This window comes from Calidris pugnax, unplaced genomic scaffold (assembly GCF_001431845.1).
Source record: "Calidris pugnax isolate Ruff unplaced genomic scaffold, ASM143184v1 scaffold10, whole genome shotgun sequence".
Lineage (NCBI taxonomy): Eukaryota > Metazoa > Chordata > Aves > Charadriiformes > Scolopacidae > Calidris > Calidris pugnax.
This window is the reverse complement of record NW_015090795.1, coordinates 966,396-988,040: the sequence shown is the minus strand read 5'-3', so window position 1 is coordinate 988,040 and position 21,645 is coordinate 966,396. Positions and strand designations below refer to the sequence as shown.

General features: G+C 46.0%; 1 protein-coding gene across 1 annotated transcript in view; it reads right to left on the bottom strand.

Annotated features, from left to right (window-relative positions):
- The window catches only part of FAM179B (family with sequence similarity 179 member B), a gene marked incomplete at its 5' end in the record, with an annotated part of 39,333 nt that overhangs the window by 14,139 nt on the left and 3,549 nt on the right, over positions 1 to 21,645 (bottom strand). Inside the window, 9 exons of the mRNA XM_014936759.1 lie at positions 756 to 931; positions 1,336 to 1,434; positions 2,166 to 2,327; positions 3,886 to 3,986; positions 5,727 to 5,959; positions 6,922 to 7,187; positions 8,214 to 8,510; positions 10,058 to 10,192; positions 11,510 to 11,666. Of these exons, the coding sequence (XP_014792245.1) occupies positions 756 to 931; positions 1,336 to 1,434; positions 2,166 to 2,327; positions 3,886 to 3,986; positions 5,727 to 5,959; positions 6,922 to 7,187; positions 8,214 to 8,510; positions 10,058 to 10,192; positions 11,510 to 11,666 (1,626 nt within the window). The remainder of the gene's footprint in view (positions 1 to 755; positions 932 to 1,335; positions 1,435 to 2,165; positions 2,328 to 3,885; positions 3,987 to 5,726; positions 5,960 to 6,921; positions 7,188 to 8,213; positions 8,511 to 10,057; positions 10,193 to 11,509; positions 11,667 to 21,645) is intronic.

Sequence of the window (21,645 nt, the reverse complement as noted above, 5' to 3'; positions counted from 1 at the left end):
TGCTTAAAGAGATCCTCATACCGTTGGGTTTTTTTAACCTAAAATATGGCAGGACCAAATACCACTTTACACAGTCCACTTAGTCTGATATTAACAGCACTGGCAATTGGTGCCATTGGTAATTGCCCATTTGAGAGGTGAACACAAGTTTCCTGTGCCAAGACCAAATTTATCTCCTCTGTTGGTCCCAATCCACGAATGACCCCCCAGTCCTGTCCTATTTCAACTGCAGGAGCTCGCTGCAGGGGGTCACCTGACTGAGGAAACATAACCCAGGTTTTGTTTTAACACTTGTTAGAAAAATAATCATAGAATCATGGTTTGGGTTGGAAGGGATCTAAAAGATCATCCAGTTCCAACCCCCTGCCCCGGGCAGCACGATACCCAATGTAATGCTGAATCACAGGAAATTACACATTCTGCAAAGATTAGAAGAAACCAATGGGTTCTTCCTGGTGTTTGCAAAATGGTTAAATAAGCAGTTAGAGCAAAAATTTGCATGTGGTCAACCAGACGGTGACAAATTGTTAATGCAGCTTTAGCCTTCCCCTTGGAACAGAACTCAACCAATAACATCAAGAGAAGGACCTGTTACTGATGCAACTCACCTGAGCCAAGAATTCATCTATTCTCATCAAAACAGATTTAATCAAAACATCTTGTTTACCTTAACAGAGACTATAAAACTTTGTTCAGCTGTATTCATACCTATGAAAACAGGGAGGAAGACAACAAAGTGGCTCTCAAGTTCTTACCTCCTTTTCACTTTCACCATGGAAATGGGACACACTGCTCTGCGGGATGCTCCTCCTGCGGATCCCTGAGGATGAGGATGGCTCAGGCTCCTCTTGGCCACCCTGATCATCTCCATTGGCGACACAGGCTATGGGCTGGCTGTATGCCTGTGCCAAAGGAGGACTTCCAAAAACACCTGCAAGCAATAACATGCTGTGCCCTCTCCAAATGAAGCCTTTTATTCAGCAGAACTTAGAAACCCAAAAGTTATTCAAAAAGATAAAAACATTGCTGCTATACTGTTAGTGCCAATTTCCACCCAAAAGTGCTCTTCCCTTCTACCGAGCAGGATGGAGGCGGGTACAAGTGCCCACCAGGCTAGAGCCACCACCCAACCTTCCTGCTTTGCTGCCATTCCATGCTGGAATGAGACAGTGTATCCAGCAACTGCAAAACTTCCAAGCAAAAGTCCTTTTATTTCTGTTTGAACTGGAGATTCTTCACAATTTAAAATATAAGGAATCTACTTTTCCCACTCTATAAAAGTATATTTTCCCCTCATTTTAAAAACATTATAAGCTACACTTGGTTTTGCAATACCTTTACCAACAATTACAACCGTATCGTCAGCCAGGACACTTGGCGAAATGAAATCCACATTGTTCATCTGGGGAAAACTAGACATCGACTCCACAAGACCTTAGAAGAAAATAAAATTAAAAAAATCACACAATATAAACCATGTAGTTTACACTTTGGTACATGCTTTATTCTTCTAAAATGTCATCATACAATGACACCTGAATTTATCACTTTTACAAGTCAGTATATTGTCAAGTTACTGGAGTTAATGGGATTTACTAAATATTGATACCCTCAAAGTGTTGGAAAGCGTACAGCAAATAAAACTGCTGCCTAAAGATGGTAAAGAAAATGACTGTTTGTAAGAGGATTTTAAAATTGAGTGATTCCACTGAAAAAAACAGAAGTTTCTAACTGACTTAGTGGAGTACAGAACTGTTTCTTACGCAATTCAGCACACCTGAATCAAACCAGAATTTGCTAAATCCCACCCAGCCCTGCCCCAGCCCCTCCCCAGACGAGCTGCAGCATCCCAACGGTTTGGAACCCAACTTTTAAAGCTGTCCATTTATTCAGAGTGAGATACAGAACAATTTGCTCCTTCTTCCATGCCATGTACTATGGCTTGACTTTTAATTTTAATTTAATTGGCAGTCTAATTTCAGTTAATGTCAGAAAAAACAAACCCCAACTTGTCAGTGTAAGTACAAAGACTAGAAAAGAGGAAACCACACTAAACACCTGAGGGGTATTTTCTATAAAACCTCTTTTACAAAAGGCTTTACACAGCCTCAGTTTTTGCCATAAATGGGAACCCAGCTGAACAGCGATGTAGCAAACTCACAAACCTTTTGAATGCTTAAAATTCCTTTGGTGTTCTGCATTCTGACTTTTAAAAATTATGTGTGACACTTCTCCTGGCTTCTTGTCCTCATAATCTCCACATCCATTGCCACAGTTCAACTGTTGGCCAACGACGCTGACAGCAGAAGTCCCCTTCTCATCAAATTCTTGCCATGCAAAAGGAAAAAAAATCAAATATTTAAAAAAAACCCAAAAAAATAGTTTTTTCTGTGTGCTACAGTTACAGTAGTTACATTTCCAGAGCCCCTCAGGCTGGTTTATCCGCACAGTACAAGCATTTTTGCCTACTGAAATCTAAGCATTTCAGCAAAGATGCTCAGGCTCTGCTCCTTCTTCACAGGCAAAGGCTTTCAGCTACAGATAAATCCAGCCTGAAAATCTAACTCAAAGCCTGATAAATTATTAGTGAGTTTAAAGTCTTTCAAATAGAAACAACTGAATACTAAGTAGTTCAGCATTAAAAGCCAAAATAAGTCATAAATCAACTAAGTGAAAATAGTCGAATGCTAGTTAAAACACAGGAAATCTTTTCATGCCCTGGAGGTCCAAGACCTCCTCGACCACGAATTTCTGCTCTGTCCCAACGAAGTCTGGCTGCTGTAGTGTCTCATACAGCAACATCAAGAGACTGATGCACTAATTGCTTTGGGTATTTGGCACAACAGCACTCTCTAGGATCTGGGACCATCAGGATGGGGAGAGAGATGAGCTCCAGGGCTGAGAGCAGGCAGGGGGAGCTCAAGGTGTCAGCTCTGAAAAGCTGCACAAACTTCCATGTGCAAAGGATGCAACAGAGCAGACTTTGGGAAGAGAGGTCGGAAAAGCCCTTCATGGACACGGCTCCCCCGGTCCCTTTCCTCCATCCAGCTGAATACAAAATTGATTAAAGAGAAATAATCCTAAACAATCATTTTTTCTGCTCACTGCAGGAATCAGCAGTTACTGCACTTCACTGGAAGCACCAATGTCCTGGTTTGAGAACAGCATCACTTACAGCATCACTAAACTTCCATTTCTTACCAGGAAATTAACCGCTTGCAACATTCTGACCCTTCCTACTCTTACCCAGCTATGAGCTCCAGGGCTGAGAGCAGGCAGGGGGGAGCTCAAGGTGTCAGATCTGAAAAGCTGCACAAGCTTCCATGTGCAAGGGATGCAACAGAGCAGACTTTGGGAAGAGAGGTCGGAAAAGCCCTTCATGGACACGGCTCCCCCGGTCCCTTTCCTCCATCCAGCTGAATACAAAATTGATTAAAGAGAAATAATCCTAAACAATCATTTTTTCTGCTCACTGCAGGAATCAGCAGTTACTGCACTTCACTGGAAGCACCAATGTCCTGGTTTGAGAACAGCATCACTTACAGCATCACTAAACTTCCATTTCTTACCAGGAAATTAACCGCTTGCAACATTCTGACCCTTCCTACTCTTACCCAGCTGGTGTCCCACGCATCTTCACACAATCCTGCACTGGATTTTGAAGTGCACATGCTCACAGGCAGCATTTGCATGAACACACCTTATCCTGACACAGAAAGGCTGAAGCACTTGAGCTCCTATCTCACCCAGGATAATCTCCGTTTGACCAGACAGCATCTAGTAATTACCTTTTTTAAGTGCTGAGGGGACATGAGCTCATTGAACAAGTAACACAGACACACGGAGTGAGGAGTGACACGAGGTACACATTGTGCAGGGACATACCTGTGCTGGAGTTGTGTTCTGCCACTTTTGGGTCCCTGCCTCTTGCTGAAGACACTCTTGCAGGCTGTGATTTGCTGCCAAGTAGGGGAAAGGTGTCTGACCTGTTAAAGTACAAAAAAAATAATTTGGAAAGGTGTCTGACCTGTTAAAGTACAAAAGAAATACTTTTAATTATAATCCTAGACACTAGTCAGAGCCCAGCTTAGTAACACTTTTTAGCAAAGACACCTATAGATCTCAGTTTCCCCTCCCCAGTGTACTTGGGGGACAAATATTCCCAGTGCACTTCCACGCACGGTCACCCTGAGTGGAAAAAGAAAATTAATTCAATAGAAATTACTTGATGAGCATTATGAAGAACACCATAAAGACAATCCTTAGAGTAAACTTCGCAGTAGGACCAAGTTAAGCATACGTTCGAGGAGCCAAGGAGCAGATAAACTGATCCTTCAGAATCCACCAACATTCCTGTTCCCCAACTACATGGATTTTGTGAACAAAAAAAAAAGCCAATTTCCAGTGCTCGCAAACCAGCACCTCAACTAAACTCTCTGAAGTTTCTACAAGCATTCCAAGGCTGTTAATGTCTTCCAGGATATATTTTGTCACTCCTACAAATTCAGTCTTCCTGCCAGCTGCTCCCTCTCTCCACACTAGTTCAGGATTCCTGTCTCTTTGACTCCTGTAAAACATTAAGCCCGTGTCTCACTGAGCAATGGAAATGGCACGTTGTGCAGGACGGGTCCTACTCAACTCACACTCATCTGGAAGAACAGCACACACAGAATTTTATAGTCTTGACTTTTTAGGTATTCTAGCATTTTTCCTTTTAAAGACTGTTTTTAAAACCATGACTTGATAGTAAAGTGACTTTAAAGGTGTGAAAACCTTCTCTTTCCAAACCATTCCAGTCTCCCTCTCTGTCTCAAAAACCTTCCTTTTCTATACCTCCCCCTTCCTATTCAGTTCACTCAGTTGTATGCCAGGCACATAAGACATATTCAGTACGCTCAAAACTAGGAGATGTCCTTGGATCAGAGCTACAAGTGGCTTCATCATGAGCTCCCAGAGCAGAAACGGAGATTCTGCACTGCAAAAACTTGAAAAATTCCTCAAAAACTTATTTCATTAAAAAAAATGAAATAGTTTATGCTGCTAATCGCCAACTGGGCCATTGCTCTTTACAATCTGAGTAGCACCTGTCATCACACAATTTCTTTTTAGAAGCGCTCTGAGAAGACCTTTTAAATTAACAATAGATGTAATAACATGGCAACAGTTCACAATTCCCAACAATAAGGAACATCCACATTGTCTCCTTCCTATTGCAAACCCACAACCCGTTCCTCCTTCAGTTTCCAGGCTATAATAAGCAAACCTTATCCTTCCTCTCACCTCATTCTCCTTCTGACTCATTTGTTTAGGCTGTGGGTCACATACTTTCTACGGCAGGATAAAGTCTTCGTGAAATATTTACTACCCCTGGCCGTCCCTGCCCAGCCGCGCGGGGTTACCATGGCTGCACAGGGGCACTCTGCCACTAACAGCCAGCACAAACTACAATCATAGAATTAAGCAGCTACTGTATAGAGCAATGTATTTTTAGACAGGAAATAACTCACATACAAAAATCAAGCGATTAAGCAAAGCCATCTTATATAAATATAGAGCAATGTATTTTTAGACAGGAAATAATTCACATACAAAAATCAAGCGATTAAGTAAAGCCATCTTCTATAAAAGGATATATTACAGATTTTGCTGGCTTTGGGGTTTCACTAAGGGCAGCAGAGAGCACACGTGGGAGTTCAGAGCAGCGCTGACACCCCAGTTCCACTCACGTTATTCTCCTCCTCGGGGGGCCCGTGGCCACGGGGGAGGTGGGGGAGTCCTGGCTGTGAACCCCGCTTTCACTGCAGGAGCCCCAGCTCGGGGAGGGAGCCTGGGAGGGGGACTCTGGGGACACATCCAGCTTCAGGGCAGAGTCAGGACTTTCGGGATCGGGAATGCTGCCGCTCAGCTTCGCCCTCTTCTTCGCCGCGCTGTTTCGTAGAGATCTGAGGGAATTCTGCATCTGGACAGCACCAGAAACAAAACGGCAGGGTTTATTCACTGCAGGGGGAAAAAAAGGCTTTTTAAGCAAAAGGAAGTATGTTTCTGAGTGTGTGGTTCCCCGGAGCTCAGCTGTGCAGCCTAGAGCCAGCCTTCTCACTGTTCTGCTGCACAACAACAGATGCCATTAAACACAAACTCCACAAACTGTACCCTGCCTTTGCTTGGCACAATGCAGTAACAGAGTCCTGCAAAAATAAATCAGCTGCTCTTGTCTTTTTTTACCAGACTAAAGGAAGCGTTTGATGGCTGCTAACACACAGCTGGGACATCAGGCTCTTCCCACCCCGACCACACAAAGGTGCCAGATACCCAGAGGGGAATCCTGGAAACTGGGCAGAGCCAGCAGGGCTCCTGCCCACACACCCAGCAAAAACTCCAATGACTAGAGCTCTCCTGCAGCCTCATTCCTCCTTTTATTGAGTGTATCTGATGTAAAAACACCTCTTCCCCTATCTGTTTAGCACCTAAATTATTTTCAGTAGTGACTCCAGGAAGGCAGACCAAGACACTAAAGCAAATGAACCTTCATCAAGGAGGTTATTCCTTATTTTGGGCCCTTTGCTATAACTGAAGAAAGGATTATTACCTAAATCTGGCATGAAATTTAAAGTGAAGTCAAGGTTACAAGAACAGAAGCTGTACAAAGGCCCACAGTTCTGCCTGGGTACTATGGTAAGTGAAAATATTACCACTTTGGCTCTGAGAAAAACAGGGGAAATGAAGACGCCTGGTATTTATTGCTTGACTTAGCTTCTATCAGACACCCAAAGGTATCTCACTGAAAACCTGCTGAACTGATAAGTGTGATAAAATTTAAGTCAGAAACACTATTTTCTGGCTCTCGTTTAGAAGAGGAAAAAAAAAAAAAAAGCTTACACTATATCAACTCTTCTAAGCGTGTTATGTCAGATTTAAACCAACCTCTTCTTGGTCCACCTCCTCGTCATCAACACTGAGCTCTGAAAGATCGGCCGCAAGCCTCCTGTCTGCTTCCTTCGGCCCCGTGTCCTCCTCCTCCTGGTTTCTCCACTTGGCCGGGTTGAACTCCATCCTGTCGGGCAGGGGGCTGGCCAGGCGGGGAATGGGGGGCACGGGTCTGGCCCCCGCCAGGCCCCTGCGGGAGGTGGGGTGTCTCACCAGGGTGGGCTTCAGCTGCAGAGGAGAATGTTTCTCCGGCAGGTTCTCCCCTGAAGAAGACACAAGCAGATGTCAGCCCTTGGGAGGGGTGGCAGGACACGCACTATAATAAACCAGAATATTATTCACTGTTATTCACCAGAATCATAGAATTGTCTGGGTTGGATGGGACCTTTGAGATCATCGAGTCCAACCATCAACCTAACTCTGATAAAACCCATCCCTAACCCATGTCACTAAGCACTATGTCAACCCGTTTTTTAAATCCCTCCAGAAACGGTGGCTTAATAACCTTCAGGGCTCATTTCCATATCACACTAGAAAACTCCTCCTACAATGAGGTGAGTATCAAAAAACACACTTCTGCATGCAATTTTATTTGCTATTATAAATACATTCCAAATACCCAAAGGGTGGGTGTCAGGAGGATGGGGCAGCCTCTTCCAGGGCTCTGCCACCCTCACGGGAAAGAAGTTCCTCCTCATGTTGAGATGGAACTTCTTACATTCAAGTTTGTGCCTGTTACCTCCTGTCCTGTCCCTGGGCACCACTGGAAAAAGCCTGGCCCCATCCTCCTGACACCCACCCTTTGGGTATTTATAGGTGTTGATCAGTTCCCCCCTCATCCTTCTCTTCTCCAGACTAAAAAGCCCCAAGTCCCTCAGCCTCTCCTCATAAGGGAGATGCTCCAGGCCCCTCAGCATCTCTGTAGCCTCTGCTGTCCCCTCTCCAGCAGTTCCCTGTCCTTCTGGAACTGGGGAGCCCAGAACTGGTCCCAGTGCTCCAGATGGGGCCTCCCCAGGGCAGAGCAGAGGGGGAAGATGACCTCCCTCCACCTGCTGGCCACACTCTTCTCACATATTTAAAAGACAACAGGAATAAAACATTCCAGCACATAAAACTACCAAAATACAAAGACCTTGCTTTTTAAGAGCAGCCTCCAGTGTCGTGAGCAGACTAGTGGGGCGATGAACCCCCACGTTTGTAATTGTAATTGGGGAATTGCCCCACTGCAGGTTTCCTGGCTGCTGCTGGAGCCCCCCAAACCGCTGTGGTCACGGTGCCACCGCTCCCACCTGGACTGTCTCCTGCCTTCTGGCCGAGAAGCGGCTTCTGCGAGCCAGGCTTAGGCAGCCCCTCAAAGCTCTTCAGGGGCCAGGAGCTGGAGAAGCTGATGGTGTTGTCCTGTGCCCTCTGCGGAGAATGGGCCGGGGAGGAGCCGTGCCCGGGGCTGCCCCTGGGTGAGGAGAGAGAGCAGGAGGGCAGGAGGAAGGCTCCCTGGCTGCCACCAGGGCCTGGGAAGGACATGGTGTGCTCTGCTTGGCTGCCAAAACTTCTCTGGGTCTTGCTGGAAAAATTCAGGCTGGCACAAACTGAGCAAAGAGAAAGAAAACAGAATTTATGGTAATTACCCTCTTTGACAGCTCTTATAATAACGATTTACAATGAAATAATACTCCCTCTAGACAGCCGAAATCAAAGGTCAGCGTTTTACCCAAGCAAACAGACAAATCAGCTTATTCCATTTTGCAAATTGCACTGTCCCTCAAAACAGCAATTTCCCTTTTCTTCATTTGATCAAATGAGTCTGAGCCTAAGCTATTTCGCAGCCATGTTTTGAAGAGCTATTTTAAAAAAAATGAATGATGCAAGTGAAGTGAACGTGGTTCTGCTGCTTGTGGCTCTGTATTCCAAGCCTCCATAAAGTAAAATCAGCAAACACCACTCTCAAACCTCAGTGACACAAGAATACAAATAAAGCACAGATGTTACAAATTCTACTTCCTTGGGGAAAAAAAAAAAAAATCCCAAAATTATTTTTTTCCAAAAAGTAGTAGGTCAGAAATGGAAAGATAAGTGCAGATTTGTTTTGTTTCTCAGGAAAACCAGAGGCAGGTTCCCCGCACACACTCAAGCCTTTAGCGGTGCAGCAGAGGACAAGTCCTAACAGAGCTCCTGGCAGCCTCCTGAAGAGCAGGGCTCAGGGAAGGGAACACTGACTCGGTACTTTAGGGAGAAAAACAAAGGGGAAATTTCTCTTTTCTTCCCACAGGCATGAGAAAAACAGAGTATCTAGAGCCCATAAGTGGCCAGGAGTAAAGTGAGCTCCTGCGTGTCTTCCCAGGCAGCCATCAGCTCTGTCCCTCACCCAGCACACCTGGATCTAAGAACACCACATCTAACCATCTATTCTACCATCTATTCCTCCAGACAGTGAGTTTATTCCTCCACTAATTGCACATCTGGCATTTTTATTACTATTACCACTGATGAACAGACAAGTTTCTACGTATTCCAGGTGCCGGTTTATCCTGTCCTCCAGCCCTAGGGTTGAGGTGCACTCAATCAAACCCCTACTCTCACTGCTGTCCACCGGGCTGGACACGGCAGCACCCTGGCTACCTGTGCAGTGCCACCACCAACTAAAGCAATGATAGGACAATTAAAAGCTTTACATGCATCGAGACAGTGTCTGTGCAGCATGGGGAGGCTGCAGAGATGCCTCCTCCTGCCGGAACCCCCTGCTGTCCCCACACCAGTAGATCAGGGGGAAACCAGCAGATCAGGGTTCCCACCTGGCCCAGGGGATAAACAGGGGGCTGATCTCACCTGGAAACGTAACAGAACTCTAAAACTTCATTTAAAAAAAAAACAAAAAAAACCAAAAAACCAAAAATGTTCAGATTCTGTTACAGCACCACTTTTTATATAGCACAATGATACGGTCAGACACCAAAGGCGTGGGCTGCAAATTAATAACGAGGAATAAAAAGCACTACACAGGAGGGAGGCACAACCACATCTCAACAGGGACCAGACAACGTTTTAGTAACAGTTTTAATTTCTTAAGGCTGCACAGAAATAAGAAGACATTTCCAAAGTAGCATGCGCTGACTTGCAGTAGTTAGAATGCACGTACCTTTGCCTTGCTGACAGTTATTTAATCCCAAAAACTGTAATTCAGAGTCCACACTACCACTCTTCCTGCGTGTCTGTGTGTACCCGAGCGTTCCGCATTTCCCTGAAATCTGGGGCTGATGAGAGCCCGTAGCACCTGTCAAAAGAAAACACAAATAACTAGATAAATACTTAATATACGGCATTCAACGAAAAATATAAATAATATTTAACAGCAAATTAGGATTCTAACTTTTGGTGTAAAACAATAACTACTTTGAAAGTCTTTAATTCAAGAGTTTCTAAGCAACCTCCTAATAGTGTTGATAGGCACAAGCTGGGCAAACGGCTGGCCGTTCTTCCAGGGCACTTTTCCAACTGACAACTGCAGGGGGTCAAAAGAAAAACCCAGACCACTCCCCTCTGGGAATATATGACAATAAAGGGAAGACAACACCCTAAAAGCCCCCAAAGGCAGTGATTTCTTTAGCGTGCCGTCCCTGCCAGCAGAGCAGAGCAAGCTCTGCATGCCACGCGTGTCCCCGCAGACACCGACCGCTGCCAAGGGACAGGAATAAATCAGGTCTGGTCTTGCCCGCTCTCTCCACATGCCTTTTGGCTATTAAAATACAAATCACCAAGGCTACGCTGCTCGTGTAAATCAAGGGGAGCACTAGACCTACATGTTACACACCTGGTTTCAAAAACATTTATCATTTTTTTAAAGCGATCTTCAGAGCTCACTCCTCAGCCAGCTTTCTACCCCAGCTGCTGATACACAGCAAAAAAAAAAAAAGAGGTAATATGCAAATCTAGAATAATTATGTACTGATCTGCTCTCCTGAAGTTCCCACCCTTCATAAATATGACCTTCCCAACACATTCTCCAGTTTATGGTATTCCCTTCCCTGCTGCCACTATCAGCTAACTCTTGACAGAGTACTTTTTAGGACAATAACTGCTATTCTAGCCAGCATCCTATTCCTGCTCAAAACTCACTAATGTTCCGTGTCTCCTTTTAATTTACTGCTTTACCTGCAACTCCTACTGGGAAGGAATGTTGGTCGAATTACTCTGTTGCTGACCTACATGGTGCTTCTTTTCCCCAATTCTGTAAAAGCACCAGACAGTTCTGCAACTCAAGGATCTCCTGGGCCCTTTTGTTCACACAACCACACTACTTTTTGGTCTTGCTGCCTGCAAAAATAGCTGATCTATAAACTTTCCAGGGTCTACCTAAACTAGTGAAAAATCTGGGAAAAAAGCGGCCCCAGTCCTGAGCTGGTGGACACTTCTCCAGGGGTGGGAATGGGACTGCCCAGTACTCAATTCTTCATAGTAAATGAAAATAAATAACAAAACAAACAATCAGCAAATGATGAATCATGCTCACGCAGCTGCAAATTCATGCTCAGGTTGTTCTACATGTATTTTGAAAACAGCAGATCAAATGCTTTTCTGTGTTGATACTCACCAGCACAAACAGAAGAATGCTCTGAGTTGAAGTCTATACTGTTCTGAAATAAATTCTTTGAAGCTCTTTTTCTACTAAAAAATAACTCATCACTGACTGGTGCTCCTGGAGAGGGCCTTAACTTTGGAGAATGAAGAAAATCATTGGATGTAGAGAACTGCAGGGAAAAAAAGGAAAATAAAGAAACATTCACATGTGGAAAATGATTGCACAACCCCTTTTGGGTACAAACAGCAGAATTACCCGCCTGAGACTGTCCCCTGGACCCAGCACAGCCCAGAGACCTCTCTGCACAATAAAGCTACACAAATCACTCTTAACGTGTAAGAAGAGAGAACTGATGGAAAAGAGAAGTTTTTCTTCCCCATCACTTCGACAATAAAAACCCAGAGTGTGTACATGAGCCATACCTTCCACCCACAGAGGGAAATGGGATTAGTCCCATATATACCCGCAGAGAAAGCTTCATGGGCAAGGAGAGCAAAAAGCAGGAAAGGTTCCTACAAAAAGGGAAGTGGGTACAGAGCGCGGCAGCTCATCAATATAAGCCTTTGATAATAAAGGGCCGTTGATTCTTAAATGCAAAACATTTTGGTCCATGTTTTCTCCCCCAAGTTTTAGTCAGTTTGCAGTTCTCGCTCTAACACAGCTTGACGCTACTCACTGTAACAGGAGAAAAACCAACCAGCCAAACTGGTAGAGAGTTGCACTAGTCATCAGTTTTAAAAATTAAACATTACCATTTCAAATGATGTACGTTAAGCTATGCAAGTTTAAATAGCAGTTCCTTGAGGTGTGAAAAAAGTGTGTTTCAGATTTTCTCTGAAAGCTGTACCTGGCAGTATCAGCACCTTGCAATGAGAACCGGTTACAGTTAAAGGAAAAATCCAAATAATATAAATACTTAGCAAAGAAAAGACCATGCTTTAAATGAAGGTTTCTTGCTTTCTGATTTAATTAGTAAAATCAGTACTTTAAATCATTTCCAGACTACATTAAGTCCTCTTTCACAGACAAGGCTCCACACAGAGGTCAGAAGAGAAGTCTGAACAGAAATGGAAATATTTTTTCAGTACTGGAAAGAACAGCGTCGTGTTAAGCCTAAAAACCTCCTTTACTCAATACACTGATTGTGCAAGGGCAGAATTTGTAATCTAACACATAGACAGTACATTCATTTATAAAAATATCTATTTTTTTAATTTCAGTTCACTGTAAAGATGGATTCTGAAGCCAGGAACTCCACAGAGACTCTTGCACTGTGAAACCACAGCTCCCCATTACTCTGTAATTCAGTTTCCCCCCCAAAAAAACATGCCAGCTGTGAGAAACCAGTGAGAAACCAGTAAGGGCAAACTGGGCACAGCCTGCCCCACAGAGCCACCAGCTCCGAGCTCTGCTCCTTGTCCCACGCACAGCACCGATGGCACAGGAATTCAACAGAGCCCAGTGCCTGGAATGTTAAACAACTGGCTCAAATAAACAGCAGCTAAATGCTCTAAGAGCTTGATGGGGGTTTAATTTAATATTTCGTACCTTAACGGGGGTGCACAAAAGCATTATAAAACAAAGCAGGGCCAGAACTTAAAATGTGAAGCGGCACAGTCCTGACATGACTAACGTGGCTACGAGCATATTCTAATTGCTTTTAGATCATTATAATATTTACTTTGTCACATAGTATGTTTAAAAATAGACCTTGTTATGGTTAGGGAATATAGACAAAAAGCTTTAAGAGTTTCCACAAAGCCTTCAGGTCCCTCCCAAGTCAAGAAGAGTCACAACACCTTCGCAAAATATCCACCCGAGCCAAGAGAAATGAAATCTCCCCTCCCTACCCACGAGACGGCTCCTGAAACAATCAGGCTCCCAATTCAACCCTTTGAATTAGGTATTTCCGATTCTGCTCCCCCTCAGACTCTCCCCCCTTAGAAATGGAAACAATAACCCCCACGTGGTCCCTGTTAGCAGCAGATAAATAAGGGAAGCAGCACTTTGCCTGCATTTCCATTAGTGCTTTATAAACCCAAGCGGTTCCCAAAGGGGGGCTCATCCCTGCACCGAGTTCCGAGGTGCTCAGCGACGCAGCCACGGGAAGGGAACAGCCTCGCTCCTCCTGGGGGGCTTTGTGGGTAACAAAAATGGCAAAAATTTCATCTTCACTTCCAAAAATGCCTGTTGCAGTTCAGTGTTCCACACTGCGTGTCCCGGGCTCTGAGTTAAGCAGATGGGATTCAAGTCATCCCTGCAACGAGTCAAAGTGCATGCAGCATTTTAAGCAAATCCACCAAAATGCTCAAAAGCTTAAAACTTGACACCCCGGGCTCTGAGTTAAGCAGATGGGATTCAAGTCATCCCTGCAACGAGTCAAAGTGCATGCAGCATTTTAAGCAAATCCACCAAAATGCTCAAAACTTGATATAAATCTTCCTCCCTGAAAGGCAGTGCTAATGCAGGACCCCGCTTTTTAATTGGCCTTCAGGGATTAGACTCTCACTTAAAATACTTGTGTGCAACTGTTTAGTTCAAGGCAGCGAGGGAGGACTTCAGGAGCCTCGGTAGAAAATGGACCACCTGGGTCCTGTTTTCAGTGAAGGCAGCAGCAGGAATCCAGCAGGTATGAAATGCTTTGGCAAGACCAGAGCAAGGAATAAGAAGTTTTACAAAGAGTTCTGGCTGTACAAGAAGATCGACAAGTGAAACAGCAGCAGCACTACCAGCAACACTCAGCCCTATCCCGGCTTTTATTGCCCAGATATCCCCTGGAAACACCAATTTTACTTTACAAATGAGAAAAAGAACGGTGGAGAAATGGGTGAAGTGGTTTGTTCCGATTCTGCTCCCCCTCAGACTCTCCCCCCTTAGAAATGGAAACAATAACCCCCACGTGGTCCCTGTTAGCAGCAGATAAATAAGGGAAGCAGCACTTTGCCTGCATTTCCATTAGTGCTTTATAAACCCAAGCGGTTCCCAAAGGGGGGCCGCTCATCCCTGCACCGAGTTCCGAGGTGCTCAGCGACGCAGCCACGGGAAGGGAACAGCCTCGCTCCTCCTGGGGGGCTTTGTGGGTAACAAAAATGGCAAAAATTTCATCTTCACTTCCAAAAATGCCTGTTGCAGTTCAGTGTTCCACACTGCGTGTCCCGGGCTCTGAGTTAAGCAGATGGGATTCAAGTCATCCCTGCAACGAGTCAAAGTGCATGCAGCATTTTAAGCAAATCCACCAAAATGCTCAAAACTTGATATAAATCTTCCTCCCTGAAAGGCAGTGCTAATGCAGGACCCCGCTTTTTAATTGGCCTTCAGGGATTAGACTCTCACTTAAAATACTTGTGTGCAACTGTTTAGTTCAAGGCAGCGAGGGAGGACTTCAGGAGCCTCAGTAGAAAATGGACCACCTGGGTCCCGTTTTCAGTGAAGGCAGCAGCAGGAATCCAGCAGGTATGAAATGCTTTGGCAAGACCAGAGCAAGGAATAAGAAGTTTTACAAAGAGTTCTGGCTGTACAAGAAGATCGACAAGTGAAACAGCAGCAGCACTACCAGCAACACTCAGCCCTATCCCGGCTTTTATTGCCCAGGTATCCCCTGGAAACACCAATTTTACTTTACAAATGAGAAAAAGAACGGTGGAGAAATGGGTGAAGTGGTTTGTTCCAGGTTATTACAAGCCAGGGTCAGAGAGGAGATGAGAACTCACCGTTCCTGCTTCCCAATCCATGGATCTTTCAGCCCACAAATAAATGTTCCACCCGCACAAGGTACTTACGCCCCGCTTTCCCATCCAGGCAAACCAGTATCTGCAGAAGGAGCAAACTGCACAATGCTGACATGATTGTACAACTTTGCTCAATCCCAGCCACAGGAATAAAAACTGTCTGCTTTCTGGCATGGAAATTACAATTGCAGTGATTATAAACCCTCTAGGCACAGGCACACAGGGCCTGACAGATAAACACACACCTAGAGCTGCCAGGTTTTTCACTGAGGTCGATGGCGGACCCCGGCAAAGGGATTGCTCAAAAGGTTTCAGGTTCATTTAAATCCCACTAATACCATCAATGTCAGAAAATACCCACTCACCCAAAGAAACACCCCCCTCTTACCTCCCCTTCCCAGCCCAGCGGCGGCACCGCACGAGCCAAAACCTCCTCCTCATCAAATACCCGTAACATCGGCCGCCTGCAGCCCGCTCCCAGGGAGGAGATCAACCTCAGCACAAATATATAACGTTATCTCCCCAAAATACTCTCCCCGCCCCCAGAAAAACCACGGCTGACACCTCAACTCCCAGCAGGAGGGCAGGTCAACCCCCACGGCCCTTTAGTCCTCGCTATCGCTGCGGAAAACAAAGAGCATTTGTTCCATAAAACTCATTTCCCAGAATATTTCAGACTCACTTCAGACCTTTGTGAAGCCCAGCTCCTTAGTTCCGCGGTGATCAGACCAGCACGTAAATGGAGAATAATTCCCCAGGCGTTTCTGTGACACTACACCCAGGCCCCACTGACTTTGAAACGTGGCTCAAAACTTCCGTAAAACGTTCAAATGCTCTCGCTTTCCCCCAAAAGGGCGCCGCTTTCACCAGAAGCACAGGGACCCGCGGTGTGTGTGTTTCCCGGGGGGAAAGTGCCACAGTGACTCCCATCCTGCGGGAATTCCCGGGCAGGGGATGCTCTGCTCCCAGCACGAATGGAGAATAATTCCCCAGGCGTTTCTGTGACACTACACCCAGGCCCCACTGACTTTGAAACGTGGCTCAAAACTTCTGTAAAACGTTCAAATGCTCTTGCTTCCCCCCAAAAGGACGCCACTGCATTTCCAAGGCAAAGACAAGGCAAGCCCAGCCAGGAATTGCAGCCCTTAATGGGCTCGTTAGTTCCAGCAGGGCAGCGCAGGCAGGAAGGGCTACAGGGGCAGCATTTCGGGTTGCACAAAGTGCTTTTGCACCCCAAACTGCAGGGCTTTTGTTCCGACAGCTTACATGGGAATGGTAGAGGACAAGAGTCACCAAGGGAAGGGGGGTTGCTGGTGCAGTGTCCTCACACCTATCTGCATGACCTCCCACCCATGGCACAAGCCAGGAAACCACTGGAGAACGCAACTTCTTTGGTCACAGCAGCTAATTTCAATCACTTCCCATCAGCACCCAAGAAGATGAGTAGACCATGGCAAGTCCTAAAGAGAATCATAGAATCATTGAGGTTGGAAGAGACCCTTGGGATCATCGAGTCCAACCATCTCCCCTACTCTACAAAGTCCTCCCCTACACCATATCCCTCAGTGCTGCATCTAAACGTCCCTTAAACACTTCCAGGGATGGTGACTCAACCACCTCCCTGGGCAGCCTGTTCCAATGCCCAACCACTCTTTTGGTGAAAAATTCCTTCCTAATGTTCAATCTAGACCTACCCTGTTGGAGCTTGACATCAGCATTTACTCCAGAATAGGGGCTGGTGGGGTTCCTGACACTTCCCAAGGCTACACCACCGGACTGGCAGCAGACACGGTCCATCAGTGTCTCCAGGAGGAGAACACCCACATTGGTGCCTTCAGACAGCTCCATCCATGGGATGTACCACAGCCTGACCGTGGCAGCCTGGCCCTGCCAGCTCGGGTGAGAAATGGACAGCACCTCACCACCATAGGAAGGAAAATACTCATTTATTACCACCATGCATTGCCAGGTATTCCCCACCTCCAGAAACCAAGCGTTCCTCTGACACTGCTGTAAGGCTCCTCTAAGTCTAGGCTTCAGAATGCAGAAATGCAGGCACTTAAAAAAATAAAAGCCAACAGTTACCATTTTATTAATTCAGCTGGAAAGCAGAGAAGCTTCAGCCTGCCTGTGTGAGCTGAGCAGTGATGGCAACTACCTGCCCAGTGCAAGGAGGAGGTCAGGCTTTAGAAGAGGGTCAGGTCAAAGGCAGAGCCCGTTGGGTGGAACCAAGGAAGCTGAAGCACTATGAGCAGTCACTGAGCTGCAAACCTGCAGGGTCCGTGTGTAACGCACCCACGCACGGAATCGGGCACTTTAACCAAAAGACACTAGTTGTCAGAAAAGAGACTCACCGATGAAATAAAGACTGGTATAAATACTTTATTTTTTAAGGAGGGTGTGCCACGTTTTGTAATCACACCTCAAGCAGAGCACTGCTCAGCTGTCACTGGTGCAAAACTCTGTGCCTGGGTAACTTATCCAAGTTCAGCCACAGCACGGGGACATGGTGGCTCCTCGGGTGAGCTCCTCAAAGCAGGACACCAAACAGCCCTGCTGCACTCACCGCGTCCCTCCAGACCTTTGGTGGCCACTCTCTGGCTCCAAAAGAGACAGCTGGAGGGGCTTGGTTCTCAGAAAAGGCCCTGAAGGTTCACCTCTCAGCCATTCTTCTGCTGCTACGACTAGGGACCGGACTCCTTTCTAAAAGGCCCTGAAGGTTCACCTCTCAGCCATGCTTTCTTCTGCTGCTACAACTAGGGACTGGACTCCTTTCCGAGTGCAGAACAAGAGCATCCCCTGGACATGGAGGTGGTGGCAGTTCAACCATCCCTCACTTCAGAGCTTCTCACTACGGGGTCTGTAGGGCTGAACATAACTATGGCCTCGCACAAACCTGACAAATGAAGAGAACCTCTGCGTTGTGTCTCTAGTGCCACACTGACCATCACTGGGTGGTGACACCTCCACCGCTCGAGGTGGCACCACACGTGGTACCGGTCACAGCTGGACTTTGCGCAGCACGGACACGCTTGGTCACGTTCTCAGCGGAGCCACATCGCCCTTCCGAGTCCTGCGGCATCGCTGGCAACCAACACTCACACACGGGCATGAAACAAAGCCAGGCTCAAAGGACTTCAGAGAAATCTTTCATCAAGAACCCAATTCACCATCACCAACGGAAGCTGCAGTTAAAGACAAGCCCCCAAAGGCAACGTGTGTTACCTACAGAACATGTTCAGTACACATTAACTTACACCTGTTCTGCTGCCCATCTTATCTGATCGGGAGAGTCTAGACACGGCCTTGGACAATCACTGTGTAACGTGACCCTAAAAATACTAGTAGAAAAACAACTTTAAACATTAAGCTCGTTTCATGCATCCTTTCAGCTGCAGAATGACTCCAAAAGTTAATTTTTAAGCAAATTCACTTCAAAGGAATGTCTGAATTTAATTATTAATTTTTACATTTACATGAACAAGTCAACTGCCCGAATTTTATGCATCATATACCTCACTGAAAATAGTTCAGAAGAGATACAGGGCTAATTTTCTTTCTTCCTTCCTTTCCCCTTTGATTGCTAAGTGTCCCAAGGAGAAGAGCTTTATTTATACAGCTTATAGTGATCTCTTTCAGCTAACAAAGAATGTCTTTAAGTACAGGAAACACTGTCCAAGTTCACTCATCCCAGAGTGCCTTACGTGAAAACACAGTTCACCTACTTCCAGGGAAGAGACTTACACTCCACGGGATAAAAGCTGTCCCATGGTATGGATGTGACAAAACAAATGCCATCAAGGAGACAGCACATCCTGTACCAAAAGTCACAAACCCAGGTAAAAAAGTGTCCCCTGCCCTGGAAAGCTTGATAGTCTATTAGACAGATGCAACAGTAGGACAAGAGAAACAGGACGTGAGGAGAGAGCAACAGAGCTGCCAACAGCCAGCCATCAGATAAATGTTTCAATGCTTAAACCACATTGCTGTTTAAAGTTCCATCACAGTAAATGCGGGTCCGGCCAATAGGACTCAATAAAGTCCTGAAAATAATTTATTTCATCCTACATGAGGTCCCTGATCACAAAGACAGCTCTCTAGGCTCTACCGACTGCACAGACCAGCTCTCCACTGACCACGGGGCTGCCTGAAGAACCCCTGTGTAGGCAACTGCAGTGAATCCCTGCTCTTTTCTCCCTCTCCCACAGCAATGGGCAGCCTTGCCTTACCTTCTAATAAAAAGCCTCCCTGACATACTTCTTTTTTTAAACAAGGCTATTCCTTTCCCTCACAGAGGGCAAAGATGCAGTAGCTACAGTAAATCACTGCCTTGCACTGGAGCACTGTTACAGCCAGGCCTTACCTTTACTGATACCAAAGTAAAGAGGAACCAGTGGAAGTTGAAATACTGAATGCTGGCACTATTTCTGAGCGACACACAAGTGCCACCAGCACCAGTTATCAACTGCTGCTGGAGAGGGAGATGTGTGATGGTCACAGCAGCCTGCACAGACTGAATTGGGACATGACGGGACAGAGACACAAAGCTCTGTGAGCCAGGTCTAACTCATATTCCACAGTGAAAGCAAAGCGAGACTGGTTAAAGTCAGAGCTGGAGTCCCCCCCCAGAGAGGCACAGAGAAGGAGACTGGGGCAGGGAACCTGCACCCAGAGCCAGGGACAGCTCCTGCTCAGAACAGCCCTGCTACCCAACAGAGGCTGGCACTGGTGCTGGCCTGATTCTGCAAAAAGAGATGGCACAAATCTAAGCTCTGTATCTGTGCAAAAGTAGGAACAGAATGAAATACGTGGCATAATACAGAAGGATGTAGGAATAAAGAGATGATCACAAAAGGAAAACACTAATTTAAGCTTGAAGTATTCGCGTGATATGATGTAATTGGAAAAGGCTTCCAAGGAGAAAAGAAGAGAAACTGTCATCCCACAAGGATTCAGTCACAGAGAGAAACGCTGGGATGATGAAGAGCCAGACCACGGGGCTGTCAGATGTAGGAAGTCGATCTGAAGCTATTAACATTTTTACCCCGTTAGGCTTCATGTACAGGAGGTAACCAGTGCTCTTACACGAGAGCTTCCCCACCCTTGAGAGTAATAACACACCCAAAGCCCCACATTTGCACACTTGGCACCCCAGATCCCCAGCAGCTGGGTTGGTTTTCACACCAAGGTTATGAGATGGGATTTCCACCCATGAAGTTCATACTCCACATATAAAAGACACATAGTCTAAAAAGCTTTTATCGTATTAGTATCAAGGATGTTCCCCAGTAAACCCAGTATCTCATTATGAGTGACTCGAAGGTGCGAATATGTAGCTGTTTCCCCAGGTCAGATTTAGCTTGAAGTTCACACCATTTCCAAAGGCCCTTTACATATGCAACAACACAGAAACCATAAATTGTTTTCTCTGCTTCTCTCCAGGTTTGGAAACTTTGGGCAATCCTGCCAATAATACACAGGGATAAATATGGACAAAAAGGTTTAAAAAAACCAAACAAAAGCCCTTTTCCACAGCACTAACTGTGACCTCGAGAGAGGGCTGTCCTGGCTGAGGACCTTCTGCTGTTCCAAGCAACAGCCAGGTTTTGGTGCATGTGTTGGCTTGAATTGTGTTCATGGTCCATAGAAAACCACAAACGCCGGCAGCAGCAAAGAGCAGCAGTAGGGGACTCATCCCAGTTTGCCAAGAGAATGCCAGCAATTAGCTATGAATTCTACAAGTTGCATTAGTTAATACCAAAAAGCTGTTTCAAAAAGAAAAACCTCCTTGCTCGAGAGGCATCTCCTACACAGCTTGTTGTCCAGACCCTCTTTGCTTTGTACGGGAACTTAGTTGCCTGATTCACCAACTCAAAAAGAAACAGATCTCTTTCACTGAATTTCACTGAATTTCTAGAGTTGGAAGGGACCATAGAGATCATCTAGTCCAACTCCCCTGCTGAAGCAGGATTGCCCAGAGCTAGAGCATGTTACTCAGGAGCATCCAGGCGGGTCTTGAAAATCTCCAAAGAAGGGGACTCCACACCCTCCCTGGGCAGCCTGTTCCAGGGCTCTGTCACCCTCACCGTGAAGAAGTTTCTCCTCATATTTGAGTGGAGCCTCTTATGTTCCAACTTGTGCCCGTTGCCCCTCGTCCTCTCACTGGGAACCACTGAAAAGAGTCTGGCTCCCTCCTCCTTCAACCCTCCCTTGAGATACTTGTAGGCGTTGATAAGGTCTCCCCTCAGCCTTCTCTTCTCCAGACTAAAGAGTCCCAGCTCTCTCAGTCTCTCCTCATAAGGGAGATGCTCCAATCCTTGAATCATCTTTGTAGCCCTACGCTGGACTCTTTCCAGTAGTTCCCTGTCCCTCTTGAACGGGGGAGCCCAGAACTGGACACAGTACTCCAGTTGTGGCCTC